This window comes from Oryza sativa, chromosome 1 (genome assembly GCF_034140825.1).
Source record: "Oryza sativa Japonica Group chromosome 1, ASM3414082v1".
In the NCBI taxonomy this organism is placed as follows: Eukaryota; Viridiplantae; Streptophyta; class Magnoliopsida; order Poales; family Poaceae; genus Oryza; species Oryza sativa.
This window is the reverse complement of record NC_089035.1, coordinates 33,053,945-33,071,163: the sequence shown is the minus strand read 5'-3', so window position 1 is coordinate 33,071,163 and position 17,219 is coordinate 33,053,945. Positions and strand designations below refer to the sequence as shown.

The window sequence follows — 17,219 nt, the reverse complement described above, 5'->3', positions numbered from 1 at the left end:
TTGCTCAACCTTTTGCTCAAAAGTAGGTGGATGCTGAGAATAATTGTTTGATTCTCTGTTCCTCTCAATTCTCATTAACACAGTTGCAAAGAAAATTAATCAACTACCAAACGGAAGAGAAGCATCAGTAAGAAAAAATTGTTCGCCAGATCAAGATAACACGGAGTGGACAACAATCCATAACCCTGAACGTCTATACAGCTTGAAGTAAACCAGCATAAAAAAAAAGGGTACTACATAGAATAAAAGTTCAAGATTGGTGTTATACTAGATTTATACTTGTAAAACAACATGACATCAGAAAAACATCATAGTCCAGTATTTCAGTATATGCATGAAAATGGCTTATGCAACAAACACCATCTACATAGCACACCAAATCAATGATACCTGTACACGAGAATTTTTTTCGGAAAAAAGTGATACTACCAGGCTCTCTGCTAACTAACGCTGGGCTCTGACCAAACACATCAGAAAGGCAATGAAAATGAAGATGGTCTTGCGCATAGCTTTCGTATACAGTAATAGAGATCAACTGGTGGTTAATACCAGCGGTAGAGTACAATACAAAGCCAATAAGTATCCAAGTCACCACAGCATGGACAATATACAGCACAAAACAAAAATATCTAATATGGAACAACTCTCTGACTTCCAGGTCCATAAATTGACAGAAAATCAACATCACAAACTCATGAGAATACGTTTAAAGAATAAATAATGCCTGCAGGTGACAAGCAAAGACTGTTAGCTCACCGTCCCTTGGGGTTCATGATCTGTGAGAAGACAGCGCTAGGAGTAAGCCCGTCGGAGTCTATGCTAGCAACACTTTGGTCGCCCATGCTTATGGACGTGGTTGTGGTTGTAGTGGTGCTTGACTCGATCGATGGATCATTGGGATCCTTCTTTCCAGGCATCACAAGGGGAGTGCCCTCATCTGACATCCCACAACCAATGCTTCCACTATCCTCTGCACTTTCCTGCATTTGAAGGGCAAATTCCAAGTTCCACAGCACATCTCCCATTGAAGGACGATCGATGCCTTCATCTGAAACACATTTCTCAGCAGTCTCGGCAAACTTCTTGAAGCACTGTGGAGCGATCTTTCCCTTCAGGTGGGGATCAACAATCTGATCAAGAATACCCTTCTTCTGGCAGTGCAGGGCCCACTCTGCCAAGCTAACTTCTTCCTTAGCAAGAGTGGGGTTCAAGGCAGGGCGAGCACAGAGGACCTCAAATAGCACAACACCAAAGGAGTAGACATCAGATTTCTCAGTGAGCTGCTGCCTGCGGAAGTATTCAGGGTCAAGGTAGCCAAAACTTCCCTTGACAACTGTGCTCACATGTGTGTGATCCATCGATGGCCCAGTCTTTGACAGACCAAAATCTGAAACCTTCGCGACCCACTTCTCATCCAGGAGGATATTTGTTGTCTTCACATCACGGTGGATGATTGTGTGCTTCGCACCAGTGTGAAGGTAGTGAAGCCCACGGGCAGCACCAATGCAGATCTCCAAGCGCTGCCTCCATGTAAGTGGTGCATTCTTGGTCTTGTACAGGTGCTCACGAAGAGTTCCATGAGCCATGTAGTCATAGACCAGGATCATCTCATTCTTCTCCTCACAGTAACCAATCAGTGACACAAGATGACGGTGGCGGAGCTTCGACAGCATCTCAATCTCGGTTTGGAACTCATGCACACCCTGCTCAGACAGTGGATTCCCACGCTTGATAGCCACCTTGGTCACTCCACCATCAATCTCCCCACGATACACTTTACCGAAACCACCCACACCAAGGAGGAGGGATTCATCGAAGTTGTTTGTTGCAGCCTTGATCTCCGCAAATGAGAAATGGCGGCACAGGTTGGATGGCAGCGATGAAGCGTAGCTCCCAGTAGTATGTGATTTGGCTGAGCCAGATGAGTGTGAGTTGCCATAGAGTGAAAGTGGCAACCATCCAGAATGCCCATCACTCATGCCTGTGTCCTTCCCCACTCTGCTCCGACGCTTGCAGATCATAAAGCAGCAATATCCAAGTGCAAGAACCACCAGACCTCCAATCACTCCACCAACAATAGGCCCAACACTTGACTTCTTCACTGCTCCACCATCCAACGATGGCTCAACAGTTGGAACAGGGTTGAGCCCAGCAAGGCTCCCATTACTAAGCGGCAACTTGAACACCTCCAGTCCATTGAGGATAGCATCATAGTACTGTGGTTTAGCCTGGACATCTGGATAGAGAGCTACCCACAAATCCATAGCCCCTGAACCAACTGTTGTCACTACAAAGTCTTGATACACTGGACTGCCGATCCCATTGTTATTAGTCCATGCAATCACATCGGCGCCCTGAAAAGCAGTCTGGTTGTTGATGTAAATGTTGAACACCCGCTGATTGATCATAGTGATTGGATATTGTATCTCACAGAAATGAAGCCTCACAAGGTATGTGAACCCAGCATCCACCTGCATTATCCAAGTGAGGTTGTATGCCAAGTTCACGTTCTTGTCCGGCCCCATCGACCTTGCCGTAGCATAGACATCCACCGGCGCCACATACTCCGGCACATTGCTAGGGTAGGCAATGGTGACATTGTCATCTTTTGGGTAGGACACCCCGAACGCCGCACCAAAAACGTATGGCGAGTCATCGTCCCACGAACGGTAACCGCCCGTGTCCTTGGAGGGGGAGATCGCCTGGCCGCCGACATTAAGTCGGTACATTGTCTGCAGAGCAGTGCCAGCGTCGATCGGGAATGGCTGATTGTTGCCATCCCCGGTGACCAGATTCGGGGTGGAGATGTCGAAGAGATCGGGGGAGGAGACAACCTCGATGCCGTTGACGAACGCGTAGGCGTTGGGGTGGCCCTTCTCCGGCGTGAAGGTGAGCTCCATCGTCGGGGTCGTGACGTTGACGGAGAACTCGCGGACGATGTAGGCGAAGTTGAGGGCGGTGGCGGTCTGGTAGGCGCTGAAGTTGGAGAGGAGCGTGACGTTGGCGGCGGGGACGGAGACGGAGAAGCGCGCGTCGGCGGCGTCGCGGCTGGAGTAGTTGGCCGGGTAGAAGTGGAGCCTGAGGAACTTGCGGCCGGCGCCGAGCGGGAAGGAGTAGGTGAAGGGCGCCGCGGAGACCCTCGCGGTGAGGTAGGGCACCTGCGGCACCGAGGGGTCCTGCCCCGCGGCGGACGCCGAGCCGAGGCTCGCCGGCGCGTACTTGGACCCGGCGTCCCCGCTCCACACCCGCCCGTCCGTGTCGTTCCCCTTCCCCGTCGCGCCGCAGTCGAGCAGGATGTCGTCCCGCGGCACGAACGGCCCCGCCCCCGCAGCCGGCGCCGGCGCCGCCGCGCTGCTCGAGTTTCCGCCGCCTTGCCCCCGCGCGACGCAAGCCGCCACGGCGAGGAGGAGGAGGAGCAAGAGCACGAATCTGGAGCTTCCCATTGTGGCCACCCCCGCTCTCAACTACAACTAGCTAACTGCTTCCGCTTCACAGATCGGGCATCGAGCTTTCCTACCTCCTCGCAGATCTGGTGGATGTGGGTGAGAAACTCGGGTTCAAGGTGGAGGAGACAAGCAATGTGGGGGAGGGAGGTTTCGGGACTACTACGGCCGCGGCGTTATGCGGGAGATTGGGGGCGACGTCGGCAACGGCAAAGCAAGCGAGCTCCTCGCTCTGCTCGGTTGCTCGCGTTTTTGGTTCACTCCTCGTGGTGGGATGGGTTTGGCTGACGGGTGGGGACGGGGGCGGGAGGACGGGAGCGCACAGCGGGGAGATGGCTGGAGTTATGGAGGACAGCTCGCACCGTCGTGGCAGCCTGTTCGGGGTCGGGTTGCGCGGGATTTTTCTGTTGCTTTCCTTCGGCGACGCGGTTGGGAGGGGAAGGGAATCGTGCCCATGTGCGGGAGACGGGCCCACCGGCGAGCGGCGGACGCGGACGCGGACGCGACTGATCATGGCCAGGTGGCAGATGGTTGTTAGATCGAGAAACCTGGAAAGAAAAACTCAAAAAAAATAAAGAAAAAAAAACGAAGCTCGGATTGTGCTCGGATCATCTGAGTTCAGACGAAGGTGGCGACCCAAGTTGCCACCGAAGAGCTTTTCGTCATCGCAAGGGCAAGGTTTGTGGGGTGAGAGGGGATCGAACTTAGACCTCAGGATCACTCAATAGCTATGAGACCTACGCGCTAGCCAACTGCACCACCACCCCTTGTGTCCAAAACTCCAGATTCTGATAAACAGTCCTAAACTTTTACAAGAGCAGATTTCCGTGTCACAAAGTACTGAGCCGGACAGGAATTGAAGAACATGGCCGGGAATGGAGAAGAAGGAAAATAACTAAAGAAAAAAAAGGGAAGGAGGAGAAGAAGAGAGATTCGGCGGCGATTAGCCCGTTACCACGGGCTATTTAACTATTTGTTACTTATCTAAATGCCCCTATTTGATTTGTATTTAGTAATTTACCACTGGAGATAGGTGATTTCTTAACAATTTGCCACTTTTGTCTACGTAACGAGCCATCGTGGCGTGCCCACGTGGAAAGCGACGTGGTCCCCACCCGTCAACCCCTCCCCTCTCCTTCTTCTCTACCTCTGGCCGCCATATCTCCTCCACCTCGGCTCGCCTTGCCGCATATAGCTGCTTGTACGCCGACCTCCTCTTGCGGCAGCAACCGGCGACCACCGCGGCGGGGTGGGCGGAGGCGGCCGTGGGTTCTTGCCGCCGTCAAAGCTGCTTCACTTGCGCAAGCTTCCTGAGAAGGAGGCAGAGGACGCCGTCGAGGAGGAGGACGACGACCATGACGCCGATGGGGCCACCGCTGCTTCCTCAGGCCGAGAGGCGCACGCGCACTGACGGCGCTGCTGCTGCTGCTGACGCTCATCACCAGGACAGCGGTGGCACAGGACGTGAGGCTCGGGGACGTGGCGCCAGAGGAGACCACGGTGGTGGCGGCACTCGCAGTTGAGCTGGGCCAGCTCAGGGCGAAGATGAAGGGGGTGCGAAGGCTGAAGGTGGAGAAGAAGGAGAAGGGAGGGGTTCACGGGTGGGGACCACGTCGCTTTCCACGTAGGCAAAAGTAGGAAATAGTTAAGGAATCACTTCTCTCTAGTGGTAAATTACTAAGCGCAAATCTAAGAGGGGCATTTAGATAAGTGACGAACCTAAAAGTGGTAAAGAGCTAAATTCTCCGTTACCATGAGTGGCGGCGCGATGAGACTATTCGGTAGTCTGTTTTACAGCTATTAGGATTGCACTGAACAACATAGTTGTTCGGCTATCGGTTATGCATCTCAACCGTTGCTAGCGAGTACTAGACGTTGTAGTTGCTGCAGCAGCACTATCTTACTTGGGCCTCCTTATTTGGATCGAATTGGACATCTATGGGTCGTTTGATCGGAATTTTGCCGACCACATCAAGTAGACAAGTAGAAGGCCAGAAGCTAGTGACGCAGGGCCTTTTCTCACTATAGACCCCGCGATAAGTCCCATACAGCATTTACTGTTACTGTCTAATTTGCATACGGCCATACTCCTCCATCCAAAAAAAAGAGTAAATTTCACTTTGGGTCACTTATATTGACCTCAGTTGCACATTGGGCTAGGGGTGGGTCACTTTTTTCACTTTATACCACTTATTTTTACCATCCTTTGCAAGTTGGACCAGGTTTATTGATTGGGCCACTAGGCTGGGCTTCGGCCACGCAAGTAGGTGCGTTTACTAGCAGCCGGCAATCCCCGTCTACGGGCTCCGGCGAGGGCTCCCTCGACAACAATTCCGCCTCCCTTCTCTGGTACGAGTACTTCCCTCCCAACCCAAAAAAGTCTCTGTTCACACGCGGTTATTGTGCAGCGGCGTGAACTCAACAATCGACACACAAACGCCACCGTCTAGGTCCACCGACCACCGGCGCCAAGGTGGAGCAAGTCTCGTCATCCGGCCGGGGCGAAGGGCCTCTACCTGGTGGACGCCCATGCCACCTCGATCGATGGCTTCCCGAGGATGGAATCACTGGGGTCGTTGGCTGCCTCATTGATAGGATGCTTGTTGGGTTTACGAGGTAGACAGGTATATGCATCTGCTATTCGATCATGGATCAATCTATGGAGGAAAGTTTTGACCCTTGGACTTGGGAGAGTGAAACAAAGCAATGTATTCAGTAATTCCTATGAGATTTGGGTTTTGTGGGGGTAATCAATATTCCTCTTCTGCTCTTCGAAAAAACTAGAGTAATTAATCTGTGTTCCTCGGTTGGTAACCGGAAACATGTCGAATTTTCACAAGAAAAGAGAAGATCGGATCTTGATTACTGCTAAATGGAATAGTTGGCCTTTGTTTTTTTTTTCACATGCATGATCGGAATGGGATAGTTCTGGTGTGGTCTCAGATCCTGTCAACGTAATCAGATGTGCCGTAGTATTGTTTTGAGCGTGACAGGGCCGAGCGTGATCACCCTAGAGTCCGCGTCCACTGGACGACGACATGCTCGCCCTCGCCGATGACCACCCCGACGCGTCGCGCACGCTACTGGTATCGCGCACCACTGCCACCATGAGCAAACACCAGCTGCTCGCGTGGATTAGGCCGAAACGCATCCCTCCCATGCCGTAAACCTGGTCCAACCTGAAAAAGGTGGTAAAATTAGGTGGTGCTAACTGTTAAGTGAAAAGAGAAACTTAGCCCTAGCCCATTATGCCACATTGGTTAATATAGGTGGTTCAAGATGAAATTTACTAAAAAAACAACTTAAGAGGAGATTCTAGTGCAACAAATCTGGATAGAGAGCTGTTTAGATTCGTTGTCTGAACGGAGGGAGTACGCGGGATACACCGTCCGATCAAGACTCGATTCGTTGTCTGAACGGAGGAAGTACGCGGGATACACCGTCCGATCAAGACTCTGCCGTACCTGAGGACTGAGGCTCTTTCTCAACGGAACACACGGCATTAACACAGTTTACTGTCTGTACCTTTCTCGAGTTGGATCTCGTACTGTTACCGAGTGATGGAGCTCCCCATGGGCCATGGCGGGGGTCCGCCGGTCCGCTGCTGGCGCCCGAACTTCACATGGATCACAGCCATGCTGGCAGGCCATCGAGCTTCGTCGGCGGCTTGGACTGATAACGCGTGCAATTGCTTACACATCGACTTCTTCAAGTCTTCAACGACGACGATGGTGGTGGTGTGCACACGGGTAGGTGGCGAACTGGCGATGGCTGTGCGCATGTGCGGATGTGCCCCCGAGCATCGTCAGCGCCTGCAACAAAGAGCAGGAGGAAAACGCTCATGAGGACGACGATGAAGTGCCGTCTCGATGTTTTTTTGTTACCCTGGAGCTCACCTGCCACTTTTTAAAAAAAAAAATACGTGCAAATAACTGCACTACAATCGGGGTAACAAAAAATCATTGTTGCATAGTTTGTGGAAAAAAAAGGGAAACCAAGCTCAGTTTTGCTCTATCATCTGAAATGGGCAAGATGTGTGACGACCCAAAGTAGCCACGAGAGCTTTTCATCATCACTTGAGTTTCATATGGGGTGAGAGAGGCTCGAACTCTCGACCTCAGGATAACTCAATAGCTATGAGACCTACGCGCTAGCCAACTGCGCCACCACCCCCTTGTGTTCGAGGTGGCGGCCAGCACGGTAAAATCATATTAGCATGGTAGGCCAACAGCGCGCTAATACGAACGTGTGCTCCACTCGCTGCATCGCTGGTTTGGTTCGTGCTCCGCTGCCACGCGAGCGAGGGCCTGCACTGCATCTGCACGGGCGAAACGTTGGGGCAATCGTTTCTCGAATCTCCCAATGCAACGCGAGCACCGGCCGTTGCGCGCGGGTACTCGCCGGCGGCGACAGGGCGGCCGACGAGCTCAACAGGATGTTCCTGGTGGTAGTGAAGGCCGAAGAGAGCACGCACCGGAGGGCGTAAATGAGTTCTTGCGTGGCCAGCGCCAGGCGTTTGCAATTTGCAAAAAAGACAAAAAGACCTCTCCGCACCATGGGGAGATAGTAATACATGCTGCGTGTCGGGAACGGTCGTGTTTTAGGACCTAGGACTTTCTAATCATGTTTCCTTTTCTACTCGTACGTACGTTTTGAGAATCCTAAATGCATGGCATGGCCAAAATACATTGTTAAAATAAAATTGTGAAAAAGAACTAATCATGTTTCCTTTTCTACTCCTAGTACGTTTTGAGAATCCTAAATGCATGGCATGGCAAAATACATTGTTAAAATAATATTGTAAAAAGGAAAAACCAAGCTCAGTTTTGCTCTATCATCTGATATCGGCAGACGTGTGACGACCCAAAGTAGTCACGAGAGCTTTTTCATCATCGCTCGGATTTATGGGGTGAGAGAGGCTCGAACTCTCGACCTCAGGATCACTCAATAGCTATGAGACCTACGCGCTAGCCAACTGCGCCACCACCCCGTTGTTGAAACCAATTACTCCCTCCATCCCATAATGTTTCAACCTAAGATTCGTAGTCCTATAATGAGATAGGATGAGTCTAATCTCATTCTAGATTGCAATATTATGGGACGGAGAGAGTACAATAATCCATTAACATAATATATTCCTCCTGTTCTAGTTTGCGAGCTAGCAGGCGCCATATATCATACTACCTCCACCCATAATATAAAAGATTTTGAGTTTTTATTTACACTGTTTGACCACTCGTCTTATTCAAAAAATTTTGGATTTATTTTTTATTTTTTTTGACTTACTTTGTTATCCAAAATACTTTAAGCACAACTTTTCGTTTTTTATATTTGCACAAATTTTTTGAATAAGACGAGTGGTCAAACAGTGCAAGCAAAAACTCAAAATCCCTTATATTATGGGACTGGGGGGAGTATGTGACATTTAACTTTTTTTTAATAATTAAGGATTTGTGTCTATGATACGTGGGCTCTCATATACCTATAATATGCGAGTCTATGGGTAAATCATTTATCACCAGTGGTATGAGTGGCAAAAAGAAGTTAATTATTCCTATATGCAAAGTGCATTCTTCTACTTAACATGGTGACAAGAAAATTGAGAAAAAGCATGATTTCTCATTCGTGAAAGGACGGAGTCCGGTACACCATTCTCTTTACAGTTACAGATATTAGCCACTCACTCATCTTGATCTTACTTACACCGACATGCATCAAAATGTACATCAAGATCAACAAAAAATCTCCGGTCAGGTTAAGCCCCAGGCAGTCAAAGTTACCCCCGCTGCATACGCCGGATCAGGCAGATCCTTTGCCATATTACAGCGTTCTTCCATCAGTCAAATCATGAACGGTGCACAACCTTGGAGATAACTGAGAACGGGATCATCACCCGGTGGCCCTTGTCGCCGTAGAAGCCGACGCTGCCGAAGCTCGCGGAGGTGCCGTTCATGGTGGCGTTGACGACGAAGGTCACCTGCTGCCTCTGCCCGCTGGGGATGAAGAACTGGGCCGGCGACGCGGAGACGGCGACCCCGTAAGGGGCGCTGTAACTGACCGTGTAGCGCTCGTCGCTCGCCACGTTGGTTACAGTTCTTGTTATCGTTCTTGACTGGTTGAGCACTGCAATGGTGATGGAGGGGAGGTTCAGATCAGCCCCTGTCATGGCGGAGGAGCTGCAGCTGTTGCCGGTGTAATTCATCACTACTGGAGCAGAGCCGTTTATGCCACATAGAAAGGAGAAGAAGTCGTCGTAACCTGTAAAGTCATGCCGCTGTCAGGATTGAATAATTACTAAACTACACTGAGAATTTCAGTCTGACTTTATAGTGAGAAAAAATGTTGCATTGCATGTATGACATTCAAGCTATATTGCTGTTGCTACTTGCTAGTTTGTATTCATACTATCAGGTACTCCATCCGTTCCAGATAGAAGCATCAGATACATTTTGAAAAATGCATAGAAAAAATGCTTATATTTTGGAACGGAGTTTGTATAACATAGGCCCCAGTGAACTCTACCAAAGGTAGAGGTACTGATAATAGTAAAATAAACAGAAGAAATGGCAGTTGAACTTACTGGAATCAAATATGAGCCCAGGATCCAAAGCAGCAGTAGCATTGACAAATCCATTTCCCATGTCAAAAGGTGTAGCTGGAGATTGAGTTGAATTTGGATTGCCGTATGTTCTCTGTGCCATGATTGGATTCCCCTCCCTGTCACTGAGACTTGTAGTAGTCGATAATGCAGAACCTATAGCTGCAGGGCTAAAATAAGGGAACTTCTGCTTGACTAGAGCAGCAAGCCCAGCAACGTGTGGTGCAGCCATACTTGTACCGGAAATTATTGCAAAACTTTCACCTAGACAGTAAGTCAAAAACAACATAATTATTCAATTAATCTATGTAAGAAAAAAATTATTATATAAGCAAATTTATTAATAGAAGATGTTATAGGTTGGATTCTAATGCTAAACGAACATCTTATTAAGGGCTTCCACAATAACTAGAACAGTTTTTATACAACCTTTTCTGTAAAGCATTATGTCTAGAGCATGACCTAAACTTAGGTGTTAAAATGCACAATTAAAGAGTGAAATCATGTAGCGCTTTCTGTGATTACTTCTACATAAAATTTTGCTCTATCACTCTATCAGCGAGGTAAAGGGAATGGACTAACAAAAATGCAGAACAACTGTTGGCACAAATCAATGCCAACCGTAATCTACAAATGATTCATGGTACTATTGAAGGGGAAAAAATTAGGCTGAATCTTCAATTCAGACATAAGCTCTCTCATTAACAGGTATTTTAGCACCTAATAGAACTGTTAAAAAAACAGAAAATGCATGCCACTGTTTTGTTTTATTGCTATTTTATATGCCTGATGATTCAAAGAATAAAACTTATGTTCTAAACAAGATTAGAAAGTAGGTAAATTGTCAAGTTACCAGCAAATTCAGCAGAGTCCAATCCAAGAGAACTCCAAGCACCCCAAATGGAACTGCCAGGTGCTATCAGATTTGGCTTCAGGATATCAGCATTGGCCAGTGAGTTGTCCTCAGGATCAGGACCCCTGGCAGAATAAAACATTACTTTTGGGGCAGAAATACCATAATTTGGATTTTGGCCTCCTAGTATTTTTGCAATTGCACCAAAGCTGACGATTTTGTTTGAGGTCTCATCTCTCACAAGGGACTCATTGTAATAATTTAGAAATACCTGAGAATGTTGCATCACATTTGTTAATTTTCTTCATATCAGCAAGGGATGAGTAATAACAAGACTCTTGCTTTGGCTGTCATACCTTAGAGTCATCAGATGATGGTATTATAAGTCCAGGCATATCCATTGGAGTTGGATTCAGCTGGAATCCAATGACAAATGGATCCAGATAGAATATAACTCCTGCAGCACTGACATTCTTTGCAGTATCTAAAGCTTGCTTCACAGACGACAGGCCAAGTACAAATCGTATGGAATAGCTGCAGACCAGTATCTTTCCCCTTATCAGATCTTCATCAAGGTGGCTTGAATCTTGGCACTCCCCTAGGGACATTTCAGTAGGACTGGCTACATTGTTTTTCAGTGCATGAGGTGCAGCAACTAGAGTGAACATGGAATCACCATCTGTTCCAGCTGTATTTGTGGAGTAACACAAAGTTAGAATCAAACAACACCAGCCATGTGCAGTTGCGCACAATGGAAAATACTACTAGGAACTTACGAGCAAGGCCAACTCCTGTAATGGTCAGATTGTTGCCAAGTACAACATAGTTGTTGTATTCCCTGTCATGGGCAGATGCTCCTACAGTAAAAATCCATGGACTGTATGATGACATGCTCTTGGGGGAAGGACCTGTATTTCCTGCAGCTTGCACGACAAATATGCCAGCTTTTACAGCTGAAAGAAGAGCCATGTCAATTGGATTAAAGAAGGTGGCTAGTCCAGGAGGCCTTCTATTTGGGGTAATGGATAAGCTGATTATATCAACATTATCTTCAGCTGCCTGCAATATGATGAATGACTTGTCATCAATAAAATGTCACAATGTGCCCATATGCATTGTAGCATTCTAAAATGTGGTATTAATTTGTGCTAAATCAAAAGAAGATAGTTAGCTTGCAGGTAAACCATTACCTGATCTATTGCAGCTACTACATCAGCAGCAAACCCTCCAAAGCTTTTGTACAGAGCTTTATAGACAGCAATGCTGGAAATTAATTTGTCATTAACATTTGGGAATAAAGTGGATCTTATATGTCTCCGCAGAAAAAGGTAATGGACTTACTGTGCACGAGGAGCCATTCCACTTGCATTCCCAAAATGATGCCCAGCCACAACAACAGGAATTCCATGATTACCAGCTGCTATGGATGCTGTATGGCTGTACGATGTACAAAAAATATATATCAGAAAACAGATATGCTGACAAAAAAAGAGCCACAATGACATATGGAGTGAAAAATGTAAATGAAATATCTATGAATAATTTAGGCAGAAGCTGCAGAACTGGATAGTCAAACAAGAAAAATAAGAAAACTCTACTGTAGCACTATGAATTCTCAAGAATGCTACTATTTTACTTAAAATTTGCAAGCGTGATTGGACAATGTAACAAAACCAGTAGTAGATTGGTAATGGCTTCGTATTCTTGCTCCTTCAAATAATTTTAAAGGGTGAATCAGCAGATAGTACTTACGTCCCATGACCATCACTATCAGAAGGTGAAGCATGATCTTGAGAGGCATTGAACACTCCCCTGGTTATTGCAGAGGCTGCAAAATGCCTAGCTCCCACAAGTTTTCTGTTGCAGGATCCAGATGGAAAATCATTTGTAACCTCGCAAATGCCAGAGTAATGAGCAGGAACAGGATAACTGTCAGTTATCAAGTCGTCTGCGAAGCTGGGATGAGTTGGATCGATTCCTGTGTCGATGAGGCCAACAACAACACCCTGACCAGCACATTGTGGGCCACCCTCTTGAACCCATGCTCCTTGTGGCAAACCAAGGAATTCAGGGGTATGAGTTGTTGCCGTCCTAACTGAGAAGTCCAACATTACATTTGCCACTTCTTTCGTCATAGATAGCCTCTCTGCCTTTTAAATTTTAATGCAAGGAAAACCAGTTAAAACCTTATTGTCAATCCAAATAGCTTCGATATTTTTTAGTGCTATAAAAATCAGTTGAGATTTAGAGAAGTGACCAAATCTAAACAATCATGCAATAAACCTGACAGGTTCTTGAGAACGATGATAAAACAACCAAGGGTATACAAGGTACAACATTTTAACATGCTAAAACATAGCAAATTTTAGAGAGAGATAGCAGTAGAAGCAAAATCATAAGTGTTCAGTGTATGTAACCTAGCAGATATCAACACGCCATAATTCATATTGCCATGGACTTTTCTTTCGAGAACATTGATGCAGCATCTAATAGTCTGAAGATTTCAGAACTTCTTTTTGAAATGCAACTTAAAAAAACTTGTAATGTGACGTTACAGAACAAAGGTGCAAAAGTGGTGGAATCAAAGAAAAAAATGATACCTGCTGAGGAGTGATGACAACAGCAAAACCATTAATCAGATAGCGGTAGCTGTAGAGCTTTATATAGCGCTCTCCTCTCAGTGTTCTCTTCAAGAGTGAATTTTGAAGACGAACTAAGTACGAGCCATAATTCATAGGTTGGGCTGGACCATGCCTGCATTACAACACTGGTGAGCAAAAAAACGAAAACTTAATTTGTGACAAGCAAGGGAAAATACTTGCTAAAAACTTGTCAGATAAACAGTAAAGTACAGAATCATCAATAGCACGCTAGCAGCACAGCCGCACACACATTGTTCATGTTGGTATTAAATTCCATATCTTTTGTGTGTTAAAAAAACCAAACATTTCTACTGCAATAGTGGGTTAGCCTTCCCAATATTAGCAGCAACTACACCAATGAACCGAGCTGTCGGCAGATAATGACGTAGCATCTCTAACATTTCACTATAGACCAATCAAAATCACCCAAAAACTCCTCCCCCAAAAGGAGAGATTCTCACCCAAACTGAATCGTACATACATATTTCGCATAAACTGTAAAGATAGAGCAAAACCAAATCATAGAGGAGTAATAAACCATCAAAAACCTTGGCTTCATGAGGATGCTAGTGGACGGGGTGTCCCCCCCGCCGCCGCCGCCGCCGCCGGCGACTCTGCTGCTCCCAAACCTCTCCAGGTCGAGGCGCTTGTGGAACACCGGCGCCTGCTTCATGGTCACAATGTACACCGCCGTGCCCTCCTCGAACGCGCCAGCGGCGCCCACCAGCGCCGCCCCAAGAACCGCCACGGACAGCCATGCAACCGCCCACTGCTCCCTCCGCCACGCCCAACCCATCGCCTCAAAGAGAGCTCTTCACCGGTCAGCTCCCAAAGCGCCGCAAGAATCGCCAAGAAACACTAGCTGCGGCAAGAATCCATTGGGGGAGCAAAAAGGGCCTCGCTCGACGAGACGATCTCTTCCGAGCGAGGTGGAGCTGATGAAGCTAGTAGCACTACTACTACGGCCTATGGGGCTTGCTCCAGGCTCATTAATGGCGATGTGGAAGTGGCCGCCGCCCCCGCCGTGCCGTGTGCGCTTTAAGCCGCGGCGAGAGTGAGAGAGAGCGAGTGGGTTGCACTGAGGCTGAGCTGCGGCACAAAGACGAGCAGCGAGCACACCCAATAAAGAGCGAGGCAGAAAGCCAGAAAAGCGCACTCCTCCGGTCCTCCCCTTTTATGCCTACTTTGATTTGATTTTAAAACTTCGGTTCGTGTCAAAAATAAACATGTAATACGAAATTACGATCCATCGTCATAGTATCTTATATTATATTTGTTTATTAGCAGAGATGTAAGCAACTGCTAAATTCTAATTTGTTTTTTTATCATGTAGTACTACTTATGTTTTGTATTATAAGTCGTTTTGATTTTTTAAAATTAATTTTTTAAGTTTGATCAAGTTTATAAAAAATTATAGTAATATTTTAACACAAAACAAAGAAACTATTAAAGTATATGTAATGTTAGATGTAATAGAATTAATTTAATGTTATAAATGTTGTTATATTTTTTTCATAAAATCAAACTGCTAAAGAGGTTTGTTTTAGAAAAAGAACAACTTATAATATAAATGAAGGAAGTAATAATTATTAGTTATTCTAAAAGTCTAAATAATAATCTATACTGTTTGAAAATGCTAAAAACTTTAAGTGAAACTTATGGAGTCCAAACATGAATTGACACAGCTGCTGCGTCTCTCCTCTCAGCGAAAGAGCAAAACACACAGCTCAGCGTTGCAGAGAGAGTGAGGCAGACGAGGCGAGGCCTCGGTTTTCCATTACCTCGTGAACTGTGTGGTACTCCGGCCTTCTCTTGGAAGAAGCCATTTTACAGTCCATTTTTACTGCCAGAGTACGATGAAGAAAGGTGGTGGAAAAGATTGATCGAACGGAGATTGATCGAATCGCTGCTTGCGGCACATGACACCAGAGTTCACAGTGCAGTGCTATGCTAATATCCCGATGTTTCAGACAACAGAAATTGCCGGTGTTCTGCTTCTGTGTACCTCGCGTTGCAAGATCAGTAGTGGAGTACTACTGTCAACAACAACTGCTGCTACTGCTCCTTTTTGACTAAGGGCTGTGTTTAGTGCACGCTAAAATTAAAAATTTGGTTGAAATTGGAAGGATGTGATGAAAAAATTGAAAGTTTGTGTGTAGAAAAGTTTCGATGTGATGAAAAAATTGAAAGTTCGAAGAAAAACTTTAAAACAAAACACGGCCTAATAATATTTACTCGTATCATTTTGAACAAGGTTATTATCAAACTCTAAATGTCTTACTATATAAATAACTTTTAAAATATGTCTTATAAATATGGTGACCATATAAGATTTTAAAAAGTGCTTGATAAAATCATATACTTATTGATATTTCTGTATGTATTGTAATAAAAAATAGTGATCAAAATTGGCTTTGAAGATCATGTTTCTATCCAAAATGTTAAGTAATATTATCAGGTTGGAGGGAGTAGTACTAATTCAGTATATGATCATGAAGTCCGTGACCATTGTTTTACTCATGCACCTGGTCAGAACGGGCGTGCTGTAACGGAATTGTATGTGCAAGCGTTGCATTTGCACTGTTGCAGCTAGAGTGAACAGGCTGTAGAACAGTGCTAGCGCTATGGATTTTTCTCTTCCGTTTTTATTGATCTGTACTGCTGTACTGCTATGTCACAAAAGGAAAAAAAATCCATACCCCATGATTTCAATGGATTATTAAATGGGTTGGCCCAGAGCGACGCATCATCCGTGCACGTCATCCAACGGTCAATTCTCTGGGCTCATTAGAATTTTCTAACAGTTTTTTAATCGCTCTGGAGTACTGATCTTAACGTGATGCTGCATTGTCTACCCGAAAAAACTGTTTTCCAGATTCTAACTGCAGGTTTTTCAGAATCTTGTCTTTCCACTATATGAAACACTGTTCTTACCATTCAAGCTCTTATTAACATGTTCTATTAGTCTAGTGCTACTCAATTATCAGCAGCTGAGGTGGAAAGCTAACTGACCTTAATATGCTCTTATTAACATGTACTCCTACCTACTAATCTAATATTGTCTCTGTTATAAAAACTGGCACAGACCTTAATAAGCTGAATAGAAAAAATATCATAGAAAAGTCCAAACTGATGACGATCTCAAGACACAATATTTGTTACTAATAAGGTTTAAGCTGAAAACTGAATTACTGGAAAACTTATTACGAACACCACTTCTTGATTTAACATATTACAATGTATTTAGATATCATGACCCTTGATTGACCATATTGGCGACTCTAATTCTATTTGAACATCTAATATAACTTTAAATTTTAAACTGTAATCGTTTTTATATACATGTTTAACACAAAACTCTTAAGAGTTTCAACTGAAACATGCAAAGCCTGAATTTCCAGTTGGAATTCTCCAACCGCAAAGGATCTTGGCCACGTTCAGCGCCGGTCCCAGTTTATCTTTTATAACCCAGCACTTTGAGCTTTGAAGCACAATACCAGGCATGTCCAATTGATAATGCTGCTCGGTGTGCACTTTGACTGCACTTTGTCGATGACCGATTATAAAAACCGTGGTGTGCTTCAGTAGTCGCCGGCAGCTCATGATTTCGTTGATCATCTATTCCAAAGGTGCACATCTCCAATAATCATCACCAAAAGTTTCATGGATCCAAAGCACAAAAC

At 45.7% G+C, this 17,219-nt stretch overlaps 2 protein-coding genes and 2 non-coding genes across 5 annotated transcripts; all 4 read right to left on the bottom strand.

The window, feature by feature from the left end:
• Nucleotides 1-482: 482 nt before the first annotated feature.
• On the bottom strand, nucleotides 483-3,670 carry LOC4325600 (receptor-like protein kinase FERONIA). Its single transcript, XM_015766640.3, has one exon. The coding sequence runs from the start codon at nucleotides 3,441-3,443 to the stop codon at nucleotides 753-755; it is 2,691 nt and encodes an 896-aa protein (XP_015622126.1). The 5' UTR covers nucleotides 3,444-3,670; the 3' UTR covers nucleotides 483-752.
• Nucleotides 3,671-7,531: 3,861 nt separating this feature from the next.
• TRNAM-CAU (transfer RNA methionine (anticodon CAU)) lies at nucleotides 7,532-7,616 on the bottom strand. The gene is given in 2 exon segments: nucleotides 7,532-7,567; nucleotides 7,579-7,616. It is a non-coding gene; the product is annotated as a tRNA-Met (tRNA).
• A 732-nt stretch (nucleotides 7,617-8,348) lies between these two features.
• TRNAM-CAU (transfer RNA methionine (anticodon CAU)) lies at nucleotides 8,349-8,433 on the bottom strand. The gene is given in 2 exon segments: nucleotides 8,349-8,384; nucleotides 8,396-8,433. It is a non-coding gene; the product is annotated as a tRNA-Met (tRNA).
• A 609-nt stretch (nucleotides 8,434-9,042) lies between these two features.
• Nucleotides 9,043-14,634, bottom strand: LOC4325596 (subtilisin-like protease SBT2.2). 2 transcript variants are annotated; one of them, XM_015768640.3, is made up of 10 exons: nucleotides 14,085-14,634; nucleotides 13,495-13,648; nucleotides 12,647-13,044; nucleotides 12,236-12,331; nucleotides 12,085-12,157; nucleotides 11,671-11,953; nucleotides 11,251-11,582; nucleotides 10,895-11,165; nucleotides 10,024-10,305; nucleotides 9,043-9,701 (listed from the first exon to the last, which is right to left on the bottom strand). In XM_015768640.3, exons 1-10 carry the CDS (start codon nucleotides 14,330-14,332, stop codon nucleotides 9,289-9,291), a joined length of 2,550 nt encoding a protein of 849 aa, XP_015624126.1. In that variant the 5' UTR covers nucleotides 14,333-14,634; the 3' UTR covers nucleotides 9,043-9,288. The 2 variants fall into 2 exon arrangements, with proteins under 2 accessions (XP_015624126.1, XP_066161335.1); XM_066305238.1 differs by having other exon boundaries at nucleotides 13,495-13,661; nucleotides 14,085-14,226.
• Nucleotides 14,635-17,219: the final 2,585 nt, after the last annotated feature.

Coding starts and splice junctions, on each gene's coding strand:
- LOC4325600 (XM_015766640.3), bottom strand. CDS start 3,443: ATGGGAAGCTCCAGATTCGTGCTCTTGCTCCTCCTCCTCCTCGCCGTG.
- LOC4325596 (XM_015768640.3), bottom strand. CDS start 14,332: ATGGGTTGGGCGTGGCGGAGGGAGCAGTGGGCGGTTGCATGGCTGTCC. Junction 13,649..14,084: donor AGCATCCTCATGAAGCCAAG/GTTTTTGATGGT, acceptor GTTGTAATGCAG/GCATGGTCCAGCCCAACCTA. Junction 13,045..13,494: donor TTGTCATCACTCCTCAGCAG/GTATCATTTTTT, acceptor AAAATTTAAAAG/GCAGAGAGGCTATCTATGAC.